The sequence below is a fragment of the Acipenser ruthenus genome, chromosome 1 (assembly GCF_902713425.1).
Source record: "Acipenser ruthenus chromosome 1, fAciRut3.2 maternal haplotype, whole genome shotgun sequence".
NCBI lineage: Eukaryota > Metazoa > Chordata > Actinopteri > Acipenseriformes > Acipenseridae > Acipenser > Acipenser ruthenus.
Genome location: NC_081189.1, coordinates 18227824 through 18244676, shown reverse-complemented (window position 1 = coordinate 18244676; position 16853 = coordinate 18227824). Strand labels below are relative to the sequence as shown.

General features: G+C 35.6%; 1 protein-coding gene across 7 annotated transcripts in view; it reads left to right on the top strand.

The window, feature by feature from the left end:
- Positions 1 to 16853, top strand: part of LOC117409519 (pro-neuregulin-1, membrane-bound isoform) — a 175627-nt gene that overhangs the window by 153165 nt on the left and 5609 nt on the right. For 3 of the 7 annotated variants that reach the window (XM_059012928.1, XM_034015701.3, XM_034015704.3), the window contains 6 exons: positions 6235 to 6367; positions 9403 to 9461; positions 12988 to 13011; positions 15016 to 15118; positions 15708 to 15834; positions 16367 to 16497. In XM_059012928.1, the coding sequence (XP_058868911.1) occupies positions 6235 to 6367; positions 9403 to 9461; positions 12988 to 13011; positions 15016 to 15118; positions 15708 to 15834; positions 16367 to 16497 (577 nt within the window). Of the gene's footprint in view, positions 1 to 3276; positions 3457 to 6234; positions 6368 to 8701; positions 8761 to 9402; positions 9462 to 12987; positions 13012 to 15015; positions 15119 to 15707; positions 15835 to 16366; positions 16498 to 16853 lie in introns of those variants that run through there. The other 4 variants (XM_059012933.1, XM_034015703.3, XM_034015705.3 and 1 more) reach the window with 3 other exon arrangements.

The following is a 16853-nucleotide window of genomic DNA, read 5'->3' as shown; positions in this document are numbered from 1 at the left end:
GTTTATTACTGAAGCCATTTATGCTTCCTTAGAGTTTTGACAGATACTGTACGTACTGTTAATGTTGTTTTGTGAGGATTTTAATTCACGCAGCATGCACGGTTTTTAATTGACTTTTAAAAGGAGAAAAACCCTGTTAATTCAGCAAGCTCTTTGTTTTATTCTGTAGTTTCTAACATGGTATCTTTCATGAACATACATTGTGAGAGTACATTTAAGACTTGAGTAAACTGTTTAAAATGTTGTTTCTTACTGTTCAAACTGGTGAATATTTAGTCCAATAGTCTGGTACTTCACTACTTTCACTCTCTTGTAGCCTGCACACAGTCAGTATTGTGGGGAAAAAAGTCCTGATTCAATGTTGCGTTTTGACTTGAATACACGCTGGTATCATGTCTCCAAGCAGGATGAGGAATCAGCTGTGACAGAACACACAAGAAACAAGTTTATTAGAAAAAAAGACACTTTTCGCTGGAAGCGGTTAAGCGTTGTTTTCCTTAAATAATTGAAGTCATTCTTTATTGGTTACTGCACTGAAAAGGGTTGGAAAAATACCATTGGGTCTGTTTCCATATAGTTTATAAAGAAGTTAACGCATACAGCACCTAATCCAACCATCAACTGAATCAGAATGGTTGTTTTTCACCATTACCCATCATTCACCTATACTGGTTCAAGATAGTATTCTTTACTTACAGAATCAATAGCTGGGTAGGGCTGAAAGAGCAGTTATTGTGAGTGCTGGTGCAGTGATGCTGTAGATATTTCTTTATGACCAGTGTTGTCTGCCTATGGACATATACTGTACACATGCAGATTTTGTGCTACAATGTGTATGGCTTTTAGAGTCTCAGTTAGGTCAGCATGTCTGCAAAGTGAAATCTCTCACGATAACAGCTGGACCCCCTTGAAGAGACTTGCTCGTCCTAAAGGACCAAATACTGTACCAGCATCGTAAGCTGTGCATTCTTAATGATCCGGTTTACAGGGTCCGCATCACTTTTTCTTTAGGAATCCTGGCGAGGTTGGTGTGAAGGATGGTCTGATAGTGGAGCACATTTGCGTGGGAATTCGATTTACTCTTACTGCATGCTATTTTTTAACAGTCTGCGGAGCGTGGAAGCACTTTCTACGTGTTCCCTTATGTATTGCATGGTACTGTACTAAAATTAGAACATATGTAAGTGCAGAAGAACATTATCCAGCCATTAAGGTAGGTTTTGTGGTGATTGTCTATATGGGCCCTATTCATAAAACTGTTTTAAGGAATGTTTTTTTAACCCTTTCATGAATGGAAACCTTATATGGGGATAGATACAAAATCTCCATGGGGACATAGGGAAGACGCAAGTGCATGATAGCCTCATATGAGGATGCAATGTTTTGCCCATATAATATTTTTTTTTCAATTAAAAATATATTTATTGTGTCCAAAACTACTTTTTTCAGATATTTAAAAAAATATATATTCCATACATGAAAGGGTTAAAGAGCGTTTGAAAAATAAGATTAACTAATGAAGCCTCTCTAAAAGAGTTGCAAACTTGATTTAATTGATCAAAATGGAAAAATAGTCCTTAAAAAACAATCCTTGCATTTTTGCGAATAGTTACACTCCAGGGAATTATGCACAAAAAATTATGCAAAATTATGTGCAAATAACAAAATGATCTCATACTGGATATCAAAATACTAGCAAGTAAGTAAAAAAAAAACAAAAAAAAACATATCATTAAGTAGAAACCAATGGATTTTTTTAACATTAAAGTCTTTCAAAATTGCAAGATTGAAATAAAGGAACGTCAGCTCTTTCGGTTTGTCTTCCAAAAGAGAACGCCTCCGATCAGACAGGACAAGATTACACAGTGAGTTGCTGCACTCAGCATCAGCTGTATTTGTTACTGCATTTATGTAGGAAGATGGTCAGCTGTCGATGACCAAAACAAGTCAATGTCTTCAAATATTTGTAACGTGGGACCTTTGTCGTGGCATTTTCTGGCAAAATCGATCAATGCTCCCTTGACCCTCATTGTGATCCAACATTTTCCCTGTCCTTCTCTGTTAACGGTGATATGTAATATTACACGCCTATGCGTGGTGATATGTTTTATGCGTAACATTATGTTTATAATTGCGTAATTCCACGAGGTGTAAATACTGCCCTTTAATTGTAAACATGTACATTATTTCCAGCTGTATAATTAGTGCTTTTTTGTTATCCCATATTAGCTTATTAATTCATGAACATATAAGCATTTATCTTGTATCCTCAATTCAGTAATTGCTGATGAAAATCTATAAATTCAGACGCGATTAAGATTACCTTTCCTTGGTTGAGGATATACTCATGAGACAAAACACACAACACCAGTCGATGAAAGACACAACAGTAGTCTGAAATGTTCACACAAAAAGTTAAACTAAGTGAAATTGCCATGTCACCATTAAATTGAGGTTAGGCTGGAGGAGTGAGGGACTGCAGTATATTCATGTTTTAAAACTGGCTGTACACAGCTCATTTACTGCTAGTCCCTGCATCTATATTGTTATTAGTTCTAGATAGCTAATGTTGGGGCAGAAAAGAAACAATTGCTTGGTATAGACGATATTTCAGTAATAATTCATGTTACAGTGGGGGCCTGGAGAGGTCTGTGACCCATGAAATCATTCCAGATTTGAAATGACAATCTAAGGATAAACTCAGTTGTGTCTGCCAGGAAAGACACAGGGTTCAGCGCTGTCTGCGGTTTTGAAAAGGTTGCATCAGAATGCCAATTTCAAAAAGCCTGCATTGGTGTCACACAGTATCCGCAATTACAAATCAGGGAAGAGAAGAGGGGACACTTGGACGTGCCCAAGTGGGGATGGGTGGATTTTATGGAACACCAGAGGTCTGCAACAACTTTCAACCTTTTGTGATTAGATTAACATTTATGAGGCTTTAGGTAAATGGAGCAATTAGTATGAGAAATCACGCTTGGCATTCTCTGCCTGTAGTTGTGGGGCTCCAGGCTTGCGTTCCAGACTGGTATTGATTTATTGTAATAGCATTTTTGGAGGCTGATTTACGTGCTTCCAATCCGCTCTGCTCCCAAAAGCGCAGAGGAGGAATGTGCCTCTCAATTCAGGTGGCGTACTTGTTTATGACATGCCAGCTCATCTATGCATATTTTGTTCTCTTCAAGTGTCTGTGACGTCTTCTTTCCACCAGTTATTTGAGCGCATAAGACCTCTGATGCTGTCAGTGACGTCTGTTGCAGAGAGAAAAAAAAGCTTATTTAAAATAGTTATGATCTTTAACGCTCCAGACAGGGGAAGCCAGATATTGGTGAGGTAGGATTAGCTGAGATCTAGAGCACACAGATCAAAGTCCTGAATCTGAGGTAGAGAGCCTAGAGTGCTTGAGGAGAGCCAGCATGCATCTATACCTTTCCAGACACTTCAGAAGACTTTCAGGTAAGCCCTCGAGGAGATAGAGCTTTTATGGTGATGAAAGTTTGTATACTGTAAGCTGTTTTTATTTTGTATTTGTTTTGAAGTGTTTTACATTCAAACAATAGTTCCTGTAATATTTTTGTCCGCTTTGGGGGAAAGGCAGAACACCTATCTAAAACAATAAACACATACTTCTAAAGTAGAAAGTTACATAGAAATAAAACACTTTCTTTTTAATAAAAAAAAAATGTAATTAGTTTTTTTATGGGCATTTTAAAAAATCTATATAAAATGTGATACTTGGACTTTTTTAAATTTACTGATAATATTAATATCAGTGGTTATGAGATTTTCATATTTACTGTTATTAGCTATTCAAAAATACAGCCACAATTATTATAGCTCATAGCATGTAAATCTTATTTTGCAATAATAGAAAGTAGCTTATTTGACAAAAAAAGGTGTTAAATAAATGCTAAATTGTATTCACAAGAACCAGACCTAATCTAAAATGTACCTTTGAATATGTACCCAGAGCAATTGAACAGTGGTTCATACAAGTTACATTTTCTTTATTTAATTTCTCTTTGTAAGGAGTATGTACATATTTGACACAATTCACATTTCATTACTACAGTATATCTATGTACATGTAAAACGCTGTTGTAGACAGTAATTACAAATGTTCTTTCAGGTGTTGTAATTCATCTTATTTCAATTCAGGTACATACTTTGGTTTATAAAACAGTAATAGACTAGACTTTGGTGAACATTACCTTATATATTTGTTAACTGTGTTGGAGATTAAATGTCTCTTCTTGTGAATACTGCAGGAGGAATCTGGGTCTTGCAGAGACAATGTTTGCTCTTGTGTTTAGCGGCTAGGATTTACCATCGTTCAAGGTGATCTGTCTTGGATGGCTGTAATGACATTGAGTATTGTATTCGCCACAGATACCCAATACAGCTTTCATGTGATAAAAGTAGATTTTTTGGGGGCAGGTGATAGGAGGTCCTGACCTTTCTCTGTTCTGAAGTATTAAAGTGGCATTCTAATATATTCAGTGATTTGTGGTAACCCGTAGATGGATTGGAAACAGTGATATTGTGTGCGTGTGTCTCTATTCCACTGCATAGTTTATTGAATGTGGTTGAACAAAACCAGAATTTACAGGAAATTCTAGTTCAGCAGAATAAAGAATGCAGGTTATTGGGACTAAATTAAGAGCCCTGCTGTATAATGAAAAAAACATTGTTAGTTGCACAGTGAGTTTTGTTACCTTTTTATTGAGCAAGGTTTCTTTTTAGTTCTTTTTTACCTGCATAGCCCACTGGATGTGTCGACTTTTATACAGTATCAACCCTGGTGATTTAATAGAGCACTTTACAATAAGTCTGTCTCCCAGCAAAGACAGCTTTGCAATCTTCTGAAGCACAGTAGAGTTAAAGAACAATATCATCCTGTAGGTCCCCTTTTTTTATTACCTTGAAAATGATAGAAACATGCAATTAATGCAATGTGTCAGCTTTAATCCTCAGAAATAGGGATCATACAGCCAGCTTTGAAAAGAACATCTGTTTATAGCACCCATTTTAATTGGAAGGGAAGCTTTACCATAACAAATCACTCCGTTGACAGGTCTTACAAGCGATCACAGTGTGTTGATTTTCCTAACACAGTGCAGTGTATAAACAGGGCACACACATTCAGTGTTGTCATGCATGACCTGGACTTTCTGTGAGAATGGGGTATATAGAGAGAGCATACGCCACGGCCCAATTCAAGATATCAGATTTATTTTACGAGTTAGCCGTGGCCTCTTCGTCTTCACGAGTGGCAGTTGAGGACGCAACATGTCCTGTTTGAAGTGATGGATTTGCTCACCCAGGTCCCAGTTATGTATGAAGACATTGATTTCTTGGTCTAGTTGCTCTGCCTCACTGTGATTGCTACGTGTGCTGTCTGCTTTCAGGGCTGTACTGTTTGCCGGTTCCTGTGCCTCGTTCATTGGATTCATGGCATAAATTGTACTCGGTTACTTCCCTGTTTTCATTTTGATGGTTTCTGTTTGGCCGCTATGTAAGGGTCTCGATCAGACTTAAAATGTTTGAAGTGAGTGACTTATTTGAAAAAAAAAAACAAAAAAAAACACAGCACTTCTTAAATTGAAATACTGTACAGTAAAATTAGATCCGGCTAAGAAGAAAAAAGCTGTTATGACAGGCATGTCATGACGGGCCCAATACTTGCTATTCTTTTCTGTGACAGGCACAGCATATGTTATTGTTTGTTATGATGCCTCATAAACACAGATAACATGGTTTATCTATGAAACGCATTGTATAAAATATATCTTTATATATATATAAATACATACTGTATATCCTTGATCCTTGATTTATGCTTGACCCAGTTCAGTATTAAAATATCATGGATATTTAAATAATTGTAATATTGTACATACTGTACCACCAGAAATCTACTAATCTAATGCATTTTGCTTCAATAAAAAAAAGTAAAAGGTATTTTTTTTTATTGAGATTCAGAACTATGTAAAATATGCAGAGCTCTTTATAGATGTGCTGACGTATGCCATATTTATGAACGATAAAAAATGGATCAATATCTTAAGTGTCGCAAGCACTGTACTTTCAAGCCAGGTTTAAAAAAAAACATGTTAAGTTCAGCAGTCATTTTCAATTTTTCTATTTAAACCATTTACTATAATGTTGTTAAGTATTAGCTATTTACTACCTATTTACTTTCATATTAACATATCTGTTTTTTTTTTGTTTTAGCAACCACAACTGTTCCTACGATAGGAACTGGTCATGTGATCAAGTGTAGCGACAGTGAGAAGAACTACTGTGTGAACGGAGGAGAATGCTTCATCCTCAACACAATCCCAAGCAAAACTAAATATCTGTGCAGGTAAGGGGCAGCAGAGGTAAAGCTGAAAAATCACCAGATAAAACTAAGAAGGAACATGTGCCTTTATAATGTACCTGTACATCTTTAGAGTAGATTCTAATTTTTTTTAAAGGTAATTGTGTTGATAAACATTATTAAACATGGCAACATATTTGCCCAAGATTCAAACAGCAGCTATCCAATCCAATTACCTTGGGAACTGAAAATTAATGAGTATTTACTTGGCCGTATTGCCTGAGTACTAAAAGGAGATTAAAAAGGGAACAGGTGGAGGCTCCTGTCTGCTGGGAGCCCTTAACCATACCGTACATTATAAATATAGGCGATCTTTACTTTTAAAAAGACAGTGGGTGATTTTAAAGCACATTTACTAATTACAAATATTGATTCCTGATCATAAAACACAGGTTTCAGAATATTCTTTATAATCAGCAATGAAAATGCATTGGAATTCAGCCACTCCCTCCATTCAAATTTTAAAATATCCTCCACAAAACTCAGCATATATTAATTAGGATTTAATTCAGCCATAAGCTTACTTACTGCAGTGCCAGACAGCATGTAAGGTAATGGACAGAAGAAGGATTACAGAGGGCACAGCTGATGTGTATTGACGGTTTTGAAAACGTGGATACCCACACTGTCACTGCTTTCACAATGAATAACCATCAAGGATTTACATTGACCAGACGCAGCTCATAGGGTACTAACCTACTGGATTCCATAGTGGTTCTATGTGTACCGGAACAAAAGCTAGCCCTATGTCTGCAGTCGTGCGCCCCTCCTCTCCTTTACCCATACAGGCTTGACATTATGAAAGAAAACTGCAGATAGTGAATTCCTTAATAGCACTTGAGAGGATAATTGACAGCGCTACAGAGACATTTGGCTCACATCCATAAGATGCATAAGAGAAAGTTTTAGAGTCTATCTACAGCGAGATGAAGTGTTGGCTTAAATTCTTCAATGACTAAGCAGGAAAAAAAATGCTGCTGTCCCTAAGGGCTTTTGTTTCCTTTTAGTAAGTGCTGCATGGCAGTCATTAAAAAAAAATAAAAAATGTTGTTGTTTTCAGTTATTGCAGTTTGATAGAAGTAACAACATTTGTTGAACACAACCTATAGCCAGGTATATATCACTCCATACCAACATCAACTGGCAACATTAAACACCCCCACACAACTACATTTCCATGAATGAATCTATCAATAATTCATACTGGGTGTTTTCTGTTCAGTAGCTGTAAACTGCTGGCATTCTGGGGAATAACCTGTTTTTGTTTATGCAAGTTGGGAGATGAAAAAATAACCGTATTCATAAACCATAAAGCTGGTTTTTCTCATGTCCGGTAAACGCTTACCCTGTAAGAGTGTCTCTGACTCACTGCCAGGCAGATGTGCCAAACACTCAGCTTGTCTCCTCAGCTGTGGGTTGACATGTGAACTGTCACCCGTGAAAACACGCATCGATGACGTATGTTATAGTTCTACTATGTCATCGTAATACAAGGACAAGTATAGGAACAAATTAACCACTTTGGGAAAACACAAGTGAAAATGCGACAGCAAGTTTTAAATAACAGGAAGATGAGGAATAGTAACGGAAAAAAGAGAGATCAATGTAAAATATTGACGTTAGTGTGACACGCTACAGTGACATTTTCTGTAGCGCAGCTGCAGAGCCTCAAGAATTCTGGGAGCTGTCAGGTGTGAGCGATCTGCCCATTGTCCCATAATTGTACTAAATGCCTGTTTCTCTTGTTTAATAGAAATTGCAGAGCTGTAATTAATGTAAAGACCAAGTCAATTGTAGGAAAGCGGAACACAGATTACCCAGATGATAATTGGGATGATTGAAAAGCAATCAAATCTACTAACTGGGCCAAGGGAAAGGGAAGTCAGCCAGAGCGATTTCTTTTACAGTGAATATCTAATGCCCAACCCTGAAGAGTGCGAGCTCACAATCAGTATTGCATTTGCAGACTCCAGCAAATGTGTAAAACAGTGTAGAAACAGAAAGGTGTTTCATACACTGTAGGTCCCAAACCAATATGAAAGTACATCCCTCTTTCATTAGTGAAAATGCTTATGTTCATTGCAATTTTAAAGTGTTTTCTTTTTTTGTTTTTTTTAACCTCTCTTGGTAGTATATAGAGTACAATAATAATATATGATCCAGTGCATTATACAAAAAAAAACATTTTATTCTTTTTTTATTGATAAACTGATTTAAGTTAATATTAATCTATGTTATGAAATACAAGACAATACCCAGACTGACAGCTCCAAGTTTTGTTTTGTTTTTTTTGTTTCTTATTACGTTTTTGCTCTTTAGGTGCACACCAGAGTTCATGGGAGAACGATGTCTAGACAGAATGCCGCTGAGAATCCAACGTATGTCCCTTCAGAAGTAAAAAGAGATCTCTGGTGTTTAATCTCTGTTAAAAGTATCAACGCCTGTGTCTTCTGTGTCTCCTAGTGGGCTGCTTTAAGCTGGTGCAATCAAAAAATCTAATTGAATCTTCCCTAACTTTTGATTTAAACACATTTGTGTTACAGGAGGGATTTCCAAAATTGTTTCCATGGCAAGCCAGAAAGGCTAGTCATTGGTTGTCAGTATTGCAGATGTAGTTTTGATTGGACGTGGAATTTTCTTTCCTGTAACACACTAAGCTGTATACACTGGAGTGTGTACTCAACATTCATTTTAATCTCTCAAGGAATCATTAGCGGTCAAATTATTTGCACTTGAATTTGATAAACGTTGATTGTTTTTTTTTATTTTTACAAAAGAAAATACATTTGCAGTCCACTGCGGCGCAGACACAGCCTGGTACTTCTTTCAGCTAGGACGTGTGTTACAAACAGACACAGTCGTACTGTAATTGAACGTCTGTTTGTTAAACACATTCTAGTTTGTTTTTTTTTAACAGTGATCAACAACGGTGATACTCGCTGAGGTGTAAGGCATCTACTCTGCTGTAAACTCACTTCTTCTCTTGTTTCTTTTCTTGGTGGTTTTTGTTTCCCTCTCAGGTGCCCAAATGAATTTACTGGTGATCGTTGCCAAAACTACGTAATGGCCAGCTTCTACAGTACGTCTATTTCCTCTTTCTGTCTGTGCTTGAACCCAAACATGCTCATTCAGTGCTACTTCCTGTTGCTTCCATTTTTTTCTCAAATTCTAGACAGATTAGTTCTTAATTGGATTTTTATTGATCATGTATTGATTTTTGTAAAAACAATCTATATATATCTATATCTATAGATATATATATATATATATATATATATATATATATATATATATATATATATATATACATATATATATATATATATACCACATTGAAGATGATTGCAGTCTTAATCTTTAGTGCTTGCATTTGGGAGGGGGGTGAGCAGAGACAGGTTAAGAAGTTGTGCAAATATGTGAGCGACAGACTGAATCATATTAAAATGCATACTGGAAGGTATACCATCCATATCTTTTAAACACTCAACAGCGCTACATTTAGAAATGCTGAAAGAAAATGACAATTGTTTCAACTAGTAATCTTTTGCAAACACTCAATCACAAAATATACGGTAAAGATTTGTAAGGAGAAGAGGAAATTAGTATAGAGGAAAAAAAGGTTATTGCAGTTTAGAAGTACTGAGGTTCAAAGAGGACACAAACAAAAGACAAGTGCAATTGTAAATGTGCTGAGGTAGCTGTTCTTCATGGGTGTATAGCTATAGCTGAGGAGTTCACAGGCAGCACCAAGAGGTGTATACATGGATCATGGGGAAGGATGGATGTTTGTGGTGGTGAGCCTCCACCTTAGATAACTAAGCCCAATAAGGTTCATGCAAAATACAAAAACTTAAATGTTCATACAGTCAGTAACTGATCAATGGAGCTGTTTATTTCACAGTATACATGAGAGCTAACCAGCAGTGTCAGGGTGCAGCAGACAAAGAGGACCCCCATCCTTTAATATATCCAGTCTATCTCTATCCAACTTCCTAACGCAAGAGGCGAAACATGAAGGACTGCTGCACCATGACACTGCCGGTAAGCACTCGTGTAACTGCATTGCTGTATTTATCATTTTAGATGAAAAATAAAGTTTAACAACACGATTGCACGACACAGACATCAATATAACATACTTTATGTTGGACAGAAAGAGTTTTCAGGAATTAATGTGTTAATTACCTTTACTACAAACAAACCCTTTAATTGTCCAATGCTCATTGCTTCAGGGAGGCTGAACTAAGAGAAAATGAATAAACTGGGCTTTGAATATAAGCTCTAATGAAGCCCTTTTGGCAACAGATAAATGCATGAACATGAACATTAAAAATGAGTGAGTCATCATGTCTAGCTAAAGTGTCTGTTTTTAATTAAAACGTCCAAACAAATGCAAGTGCTCAAATGATCACCGGAGTATTACTGTCATTTTATATTTTAAAAGATTTTTTTGTTAGAGGAAATCAATAGCAAAACCATGACCGATAAGGCCAGTGTGCTTTTAGATGCTGATGTCTAGTCTCCCAGAGTGGGACAGGCAAAAATAGCTGCTGCCTAAGATAGCCTTGGCATCTGAGATGGTGCAGCCTTCAAGAACAAATGGATACATTTCAAGGGTATTTTTGATCAGTCAGAACCTTTCTCAGGAGTTTTATAGTTATTCAGAAAAGTAAAATAGCAAGATCCAAATGATCAGGCTATTAAAAATAGAGACTCGCGGCAGTAAATTACAAGTTTACTCAAAGAGATTTTTTAGGTTGTTATTCGAACTCTGATCTGATAAATATGGAATGCCTGTATCAGTGTATAAGCTGGGATTGTTTTGAGCAGTGCAACTTTCAAGTTATACAACGCAGGTGCTATTGCAGCTCCCCAGCCTGCTTACTGCAGCCTCTGTCTTGTGTGGGATAGGTAGCTATGTCCATTTCTTTTAGTAATTATTCAATTGGATGGAGGCACTTAGTTAAAGCAGAAACACAACTTTAAAAGTTGTAAAGAAGCTCTGTATTTGTGCTGCTCAGCAAGTCTCGCCTATTCAAAGGGCATATACAGGACGAAGGGTATAGAGAATTGAGATTAAAGATTAGTTACCGTTTCACTCAGTTTAGTCATTTAAAATCCAGTGAGATGATGGCAAGGGTTCAAAATCTTTTTTTTAAACCAATATGCTTTGTTAGCCCCAGGGTCTCATGTATTAAGGTGCTCCGTAGCAATGTGCAGTCTTAACAGCAACATACTGGTGGGTCAGTAATGACTTTATAACAACTCCCATCTTGGCTAAGATTGAAAATCCCATTTTGTTACTATGTCTAAATTCAAATGGAGTCCAGAACGAAACTTTATGAATTATTTATTGCGCGTCCTTATTGAAAAATAAGAGTGTTGACAAAACTTCAAACGAAAGCAGATTTGTTTTTTTCTAAACAGTACATACATATTTGTGAAAGATGGGACATAGTTTCTGGGCAGTGATGTATTTTATAAATGAAGGCAACAGGATATATATATATATATATATATATATATATATATATATATATATATATATATATATATCAAGTCTTTGATTAACATGGTGATTTAACCACATTATTAGAGTATCAGACAGCGCTATCAATAGTACATTCAGTTTATATTGCTGTTCGGGTTGTGGTTGGGAATGAGTTGTGCATGTTTTTCTCAGCATGTTTTCCTGTGAGAATTATGGAGTGAATATATTCTGATTCTAAGTACCTATTTCCCATTGAATTAGTTAGACTTGAAGCTGCCTGGTAAAAATGACTTCCCAATAAATGTGATTACAGTTGAACTACCAGCCTTACATTTGCAACGGAATAACTACAGTGAAAATGTATGCATGAGCATGCCCCTAATTATGCTAGCTACTTTACAAGCTCTCTGCAGTATGCATCATTTGCAGCGCTCACATTAAAAAATACTATTATTATGCATGGATTTAACCTTCAGACTACAGGAATATTATGTACATGTGATGTAAAGCATGTTTTCATTAACTAAAATCAGAATAGTTTAGTGCTTCTTAACAACAACAAATTACATTGTATGTGCAAGGTTCTTTAAAATAATATATATATATATAATATTACAGTACATAATGCAATACAATAGAAATAACCCCTTCGTCTGAATTTATTTGTTAAAAACAACCTAATTTTATTTTGATGCTATTGCAAGAATGATAATAATATTGAAAGAGTTGATTATTTTTTTAAGTGGAACTATTACTACTACTGTGTTTTAGTATCATCAGTTTTACTGCAGGCAAAGTTAGACGAAGTGCAGCTCTAAAAACCTCGAGTGCTTTCACTTAATTTTTTACATTTGTCTTTTTTAAACAGTAAGAAAGAGAGTGAAGTCAATTTAACCAGACCAATATAACGAAGGCCATCACTATAGAAAAGTCTCTCTCGATAACTATTAGCCTATCTGAGCACTGTCTCATTTGAATGTTTGCCGCTTGTCACATTTTCTGTGTGAAAGCAGACTAGTCATGTGTAATTTGCTTTTTGAGTACAGAGTAATGCTCTTTTCTGAAACTGTTTTTCCTTTTTTTCTTTCTTTTTGTCAACTTTCTGCATTGGCAGAGCATCTTGGGATTGAATTTATGGGTATGGACCAATCATTGCTTTTAGCTTGCGAATTTAGAATTCTTAGGAGCTTAAGACTTTTCTTTAATTCCAACCAGTTTCCTTATGCTTAAGAAGGGATCATACAGCTATAACAGATTTACACAAAAGTAGTGCTAAAGAAATTACTCAATATAATTTACAAACTTCTGAACATACTGACAGTTAATTGTAATTATAAAGCAGTAGTCCTAGCAAAAATGTTTGGCAGTGATTCATTAAACATCTGCTACATACCAATTCAATATTTCCTGAAAATAAATGGCATTCCTTCAATTTAATGTAAACATTATACATTATGGTAGTGACCGACTCTAAATCACGTTTATACTGTCACAATAGATTCCTGCATGACTCATTACACTTGAGGAACATTCAATATATCGTTAATTCTTTATGCACCTTTAACCTCAAACACTTATGAATGCTGGGAGTCAAGTCCTCAACTCTGCATTGCCTTAGGACAGTACAAGCAACATATACACATTTGATATAGAATTAGTTTACATGCATTGAGTTTGATCCTCAGTCTGCAGAGTCTGAAAATATGCATTGAACACACTTGAGCAGAATGAACATTGTATTAGTATCTGTTCAGTTTAAGCACTGACTGACAGTAATGCCACCAAAGGAAACAGTACATGCCTCGTTAGCTGGCCAAAGTAATTTAGTCGTTATGCTGTATGTGAAATCCCTTCGAACTTTGCTTCAGCCTTTCCAAGCATTCTTCACTCTGTTTTTTCCAGTATCAAGCATGCTGTGCCAGGCCTACAGTTGACTCCTCCAAACTCTGTTTATTTCTTTTTTTTGTTGTTTTTTTTTTCAACTTCTGTTTCATTGAGTGTCTCTTTGTGTCGTCAGTGTGTTTCCTATCATTTACTACACTATTCATGTTAATTATTGAGTTGTCCTTTGTCTCTTTTAAACAACCTTTCTTTTCTGCCAATGATTATTCAATAATTGTAATGTGTTTACATGCTTGCCTTACCAGGGTTTGTTCACAGGAAATGTACATGTACGTGTAATGCTAATGATTATGCTGATTGGAATAATTCAACTCCTGCACACAAAACACAAACATACTGTAGTATACTACAGTTCTACAAATTAATAAATCACATTGGGTGCTATATTGTGATGTGCTACGTATAAAATGTAAAACAAGTGTATACAGATTCAATTACTTACATTGCTATTCTAAAGGAAACAACTTGGATTCTCTACAAGTATGTAAGATCTCCAGTTTAGCTGGGAGAGAGCCTTATTATGTGTGACCTGTGAACAAAACCTTACATGTACTGTACAATGTGTAAAGATAGATGTATGTTCTATATATAATGCGTGCATTAAATGAAATGTAATTTTAAATTGTGTTACATTTAAAATTATAATATAATAATTACAAAAGTATATTCAAACATTTGAAATGGTCCATGTAAAGGAACTTAGTATACAGCCACTCACTAATTTTGACAGGAATTTGTCTTATATATATATATATATATATATATATATATATATATATATATATATATATATATGCTACAAACATGATGTAACAAACTAAAAACAGATTAAACTGTCTCTTGTGCTCAATATTGTATTTTCATGTATGCATATATTTACATAACCATACCTTATTTAACATTTGGTATGTGCTCCCTTGTTTTCCATCACCGTTAGCACTTTATTCAGTATGTTTATGGAGATCTCAAAAGAGCTAATTCCAGAGTGGCTTAATACTAACTTTCACCAAGTTTTAAATAACTGAAATAATGGAAGGAGGCGGGTCTCCTTGTAAAATGAACAAATAAATACATTAAAAGAGAACATCGCATCAGTTTTGAAATTAAAATTGTACTATGGTATGCAATTATCTTGTTTGTATGATAAACACCGACATCATGGTTAAACACATAGCTTTAAATAAATGAAGTTTAGTAAAGAGTGGAAAACTTAAAACTGTATTATTTTTTTTCTTTTTAGAAGCTGAAGAGCTCTACCAGAAACGAGTGCTAACGATCACAGGCATCTGCATTGCACTGCTAGTGGTTGGCATCATGTGTGTGGTTGCCTACTGCAAAACCAAGTAATGCAGTTTTCCCATTAATTCAATGATGACATAGTATAATGTGAATAATTATACATGTTGAGCTAATACAGTGCAGTAGTTATCACCCACTACTGTATATGCATATGTATATAGTCGTCAACATTTAAGTTCAGTCTAATTTGAACAAAAATATGTTGAAAGTCTAGTGAACCTCCTATCCAATTGTGAGGAGACTACAGTAGAGCATTCTTTAGCTCCGTAGTTAGAAGGTGTTTGCCTGTCTGCCTGTATGCATGTACTAATGTTTCACCTCCATTTCTACTTACAAAACAGCTTATCCAACTTTGCTATTGTCTATAGATACCAAATCATGGTTATTTACATGTGTGTGGGGATTAAGAAACATTTTAAAAACTTTGAATGAGGATACAGGACTCTTCTGCACTGCACAAGGAGGTCAAGCCCCTGCTGAAGACATCAGAAGATATCTGCAAGTCCTTGTAAACTTGCGGAATTAAAGACCTGATTCTAACTTTTTCTGAATGCAGCTGGAAAGTAAATAGCGCATTAAACAAACGTACCACTGAAACAGTGTACTTATCAGTGATTATCTTTACTCAAACAGGAAACAGAGGAAAAAGCTTCATGATCGCCTAAGGCAGAGTTTGCGATCCGAGCGTAACAACATGAATAACCTTGCAAACGGACCCTACCACCCCAACCCACCCACAGAAAGTGTACAGCTAGTGAATGTAAGTGTAAAATAGCACATACTCTTTATAAGGTAACAAACATGAAGACATGTACTTTCTTTCTTACACATTATGAAATGTATCATATCACACTCCCAGAACCAGACTGCCATGTTTTACAAATGTTAAAGAAGAAAAAATAGAAGGAAAAGCACTACACTCTCCAGTATTACAAATTTGAAAATGCTGTTCTGTTAAAGGACATTTTTGTGATGTAATAGTAGGCACCATGAAACATTTAGTTCATGAAAGAAACTCAATACGTAAATGGGTTTATCCACTATTAAAAAAATAATGCAGTAAAATGTAAAACAAAACCAAGAATCATGGCAAAAAAGCGTAATAACACAAGACGGTAATAACACATGAATATAATTTGCTAATTATAGTGAATGTTTTTTTTTGCCTTCATTGAAAATTAGTCAAAGGATCATAATGTCTCATTTCTTGTATTTTTATGACGTTATTGTTCTGTAGTCTACCATGTTTCATTTTATTAATATCTGTAATGGCTTTTTTATTATTATTTCAGCAGCATGCATCTAAAAACGCCATCTATGCAGACCATATAATCGAAAAAGAAACAGAAACATCATTCTCCACAAGCCAGTACTCGTCAACCACACGTCACGATACCCCTGTTACCCAGACATCGAGCCACAGGTAACTACAGGCCTTTGTTTCAGTTCAATTTCATACAAACTTAAACAAGCAGCTTCTGGTTCTTGCCAAAATTAACTAGCCCTCAGTTTCCCCTTTCAGTGCATACCTACAAAGAGCCATTTATACTATCTTTGAAAGTTTAGGGCATATTTACAGGCTGTCTGATGCTATTATTGTAGAGTGCTGCCTTCCAGTTAAAAGCTTCAGCATTGGGTGCATTGTCCCAGAATGAGTTTTCGAAATAATCTATTATTGCATTGCGAAATAGGCTATTATTCTAATGTTCTGTGATGTCTTTGTCATTAGAAGTTGGAAGATAAAATAACAACTGTAAGTAGCTATGGTTATATCCAATA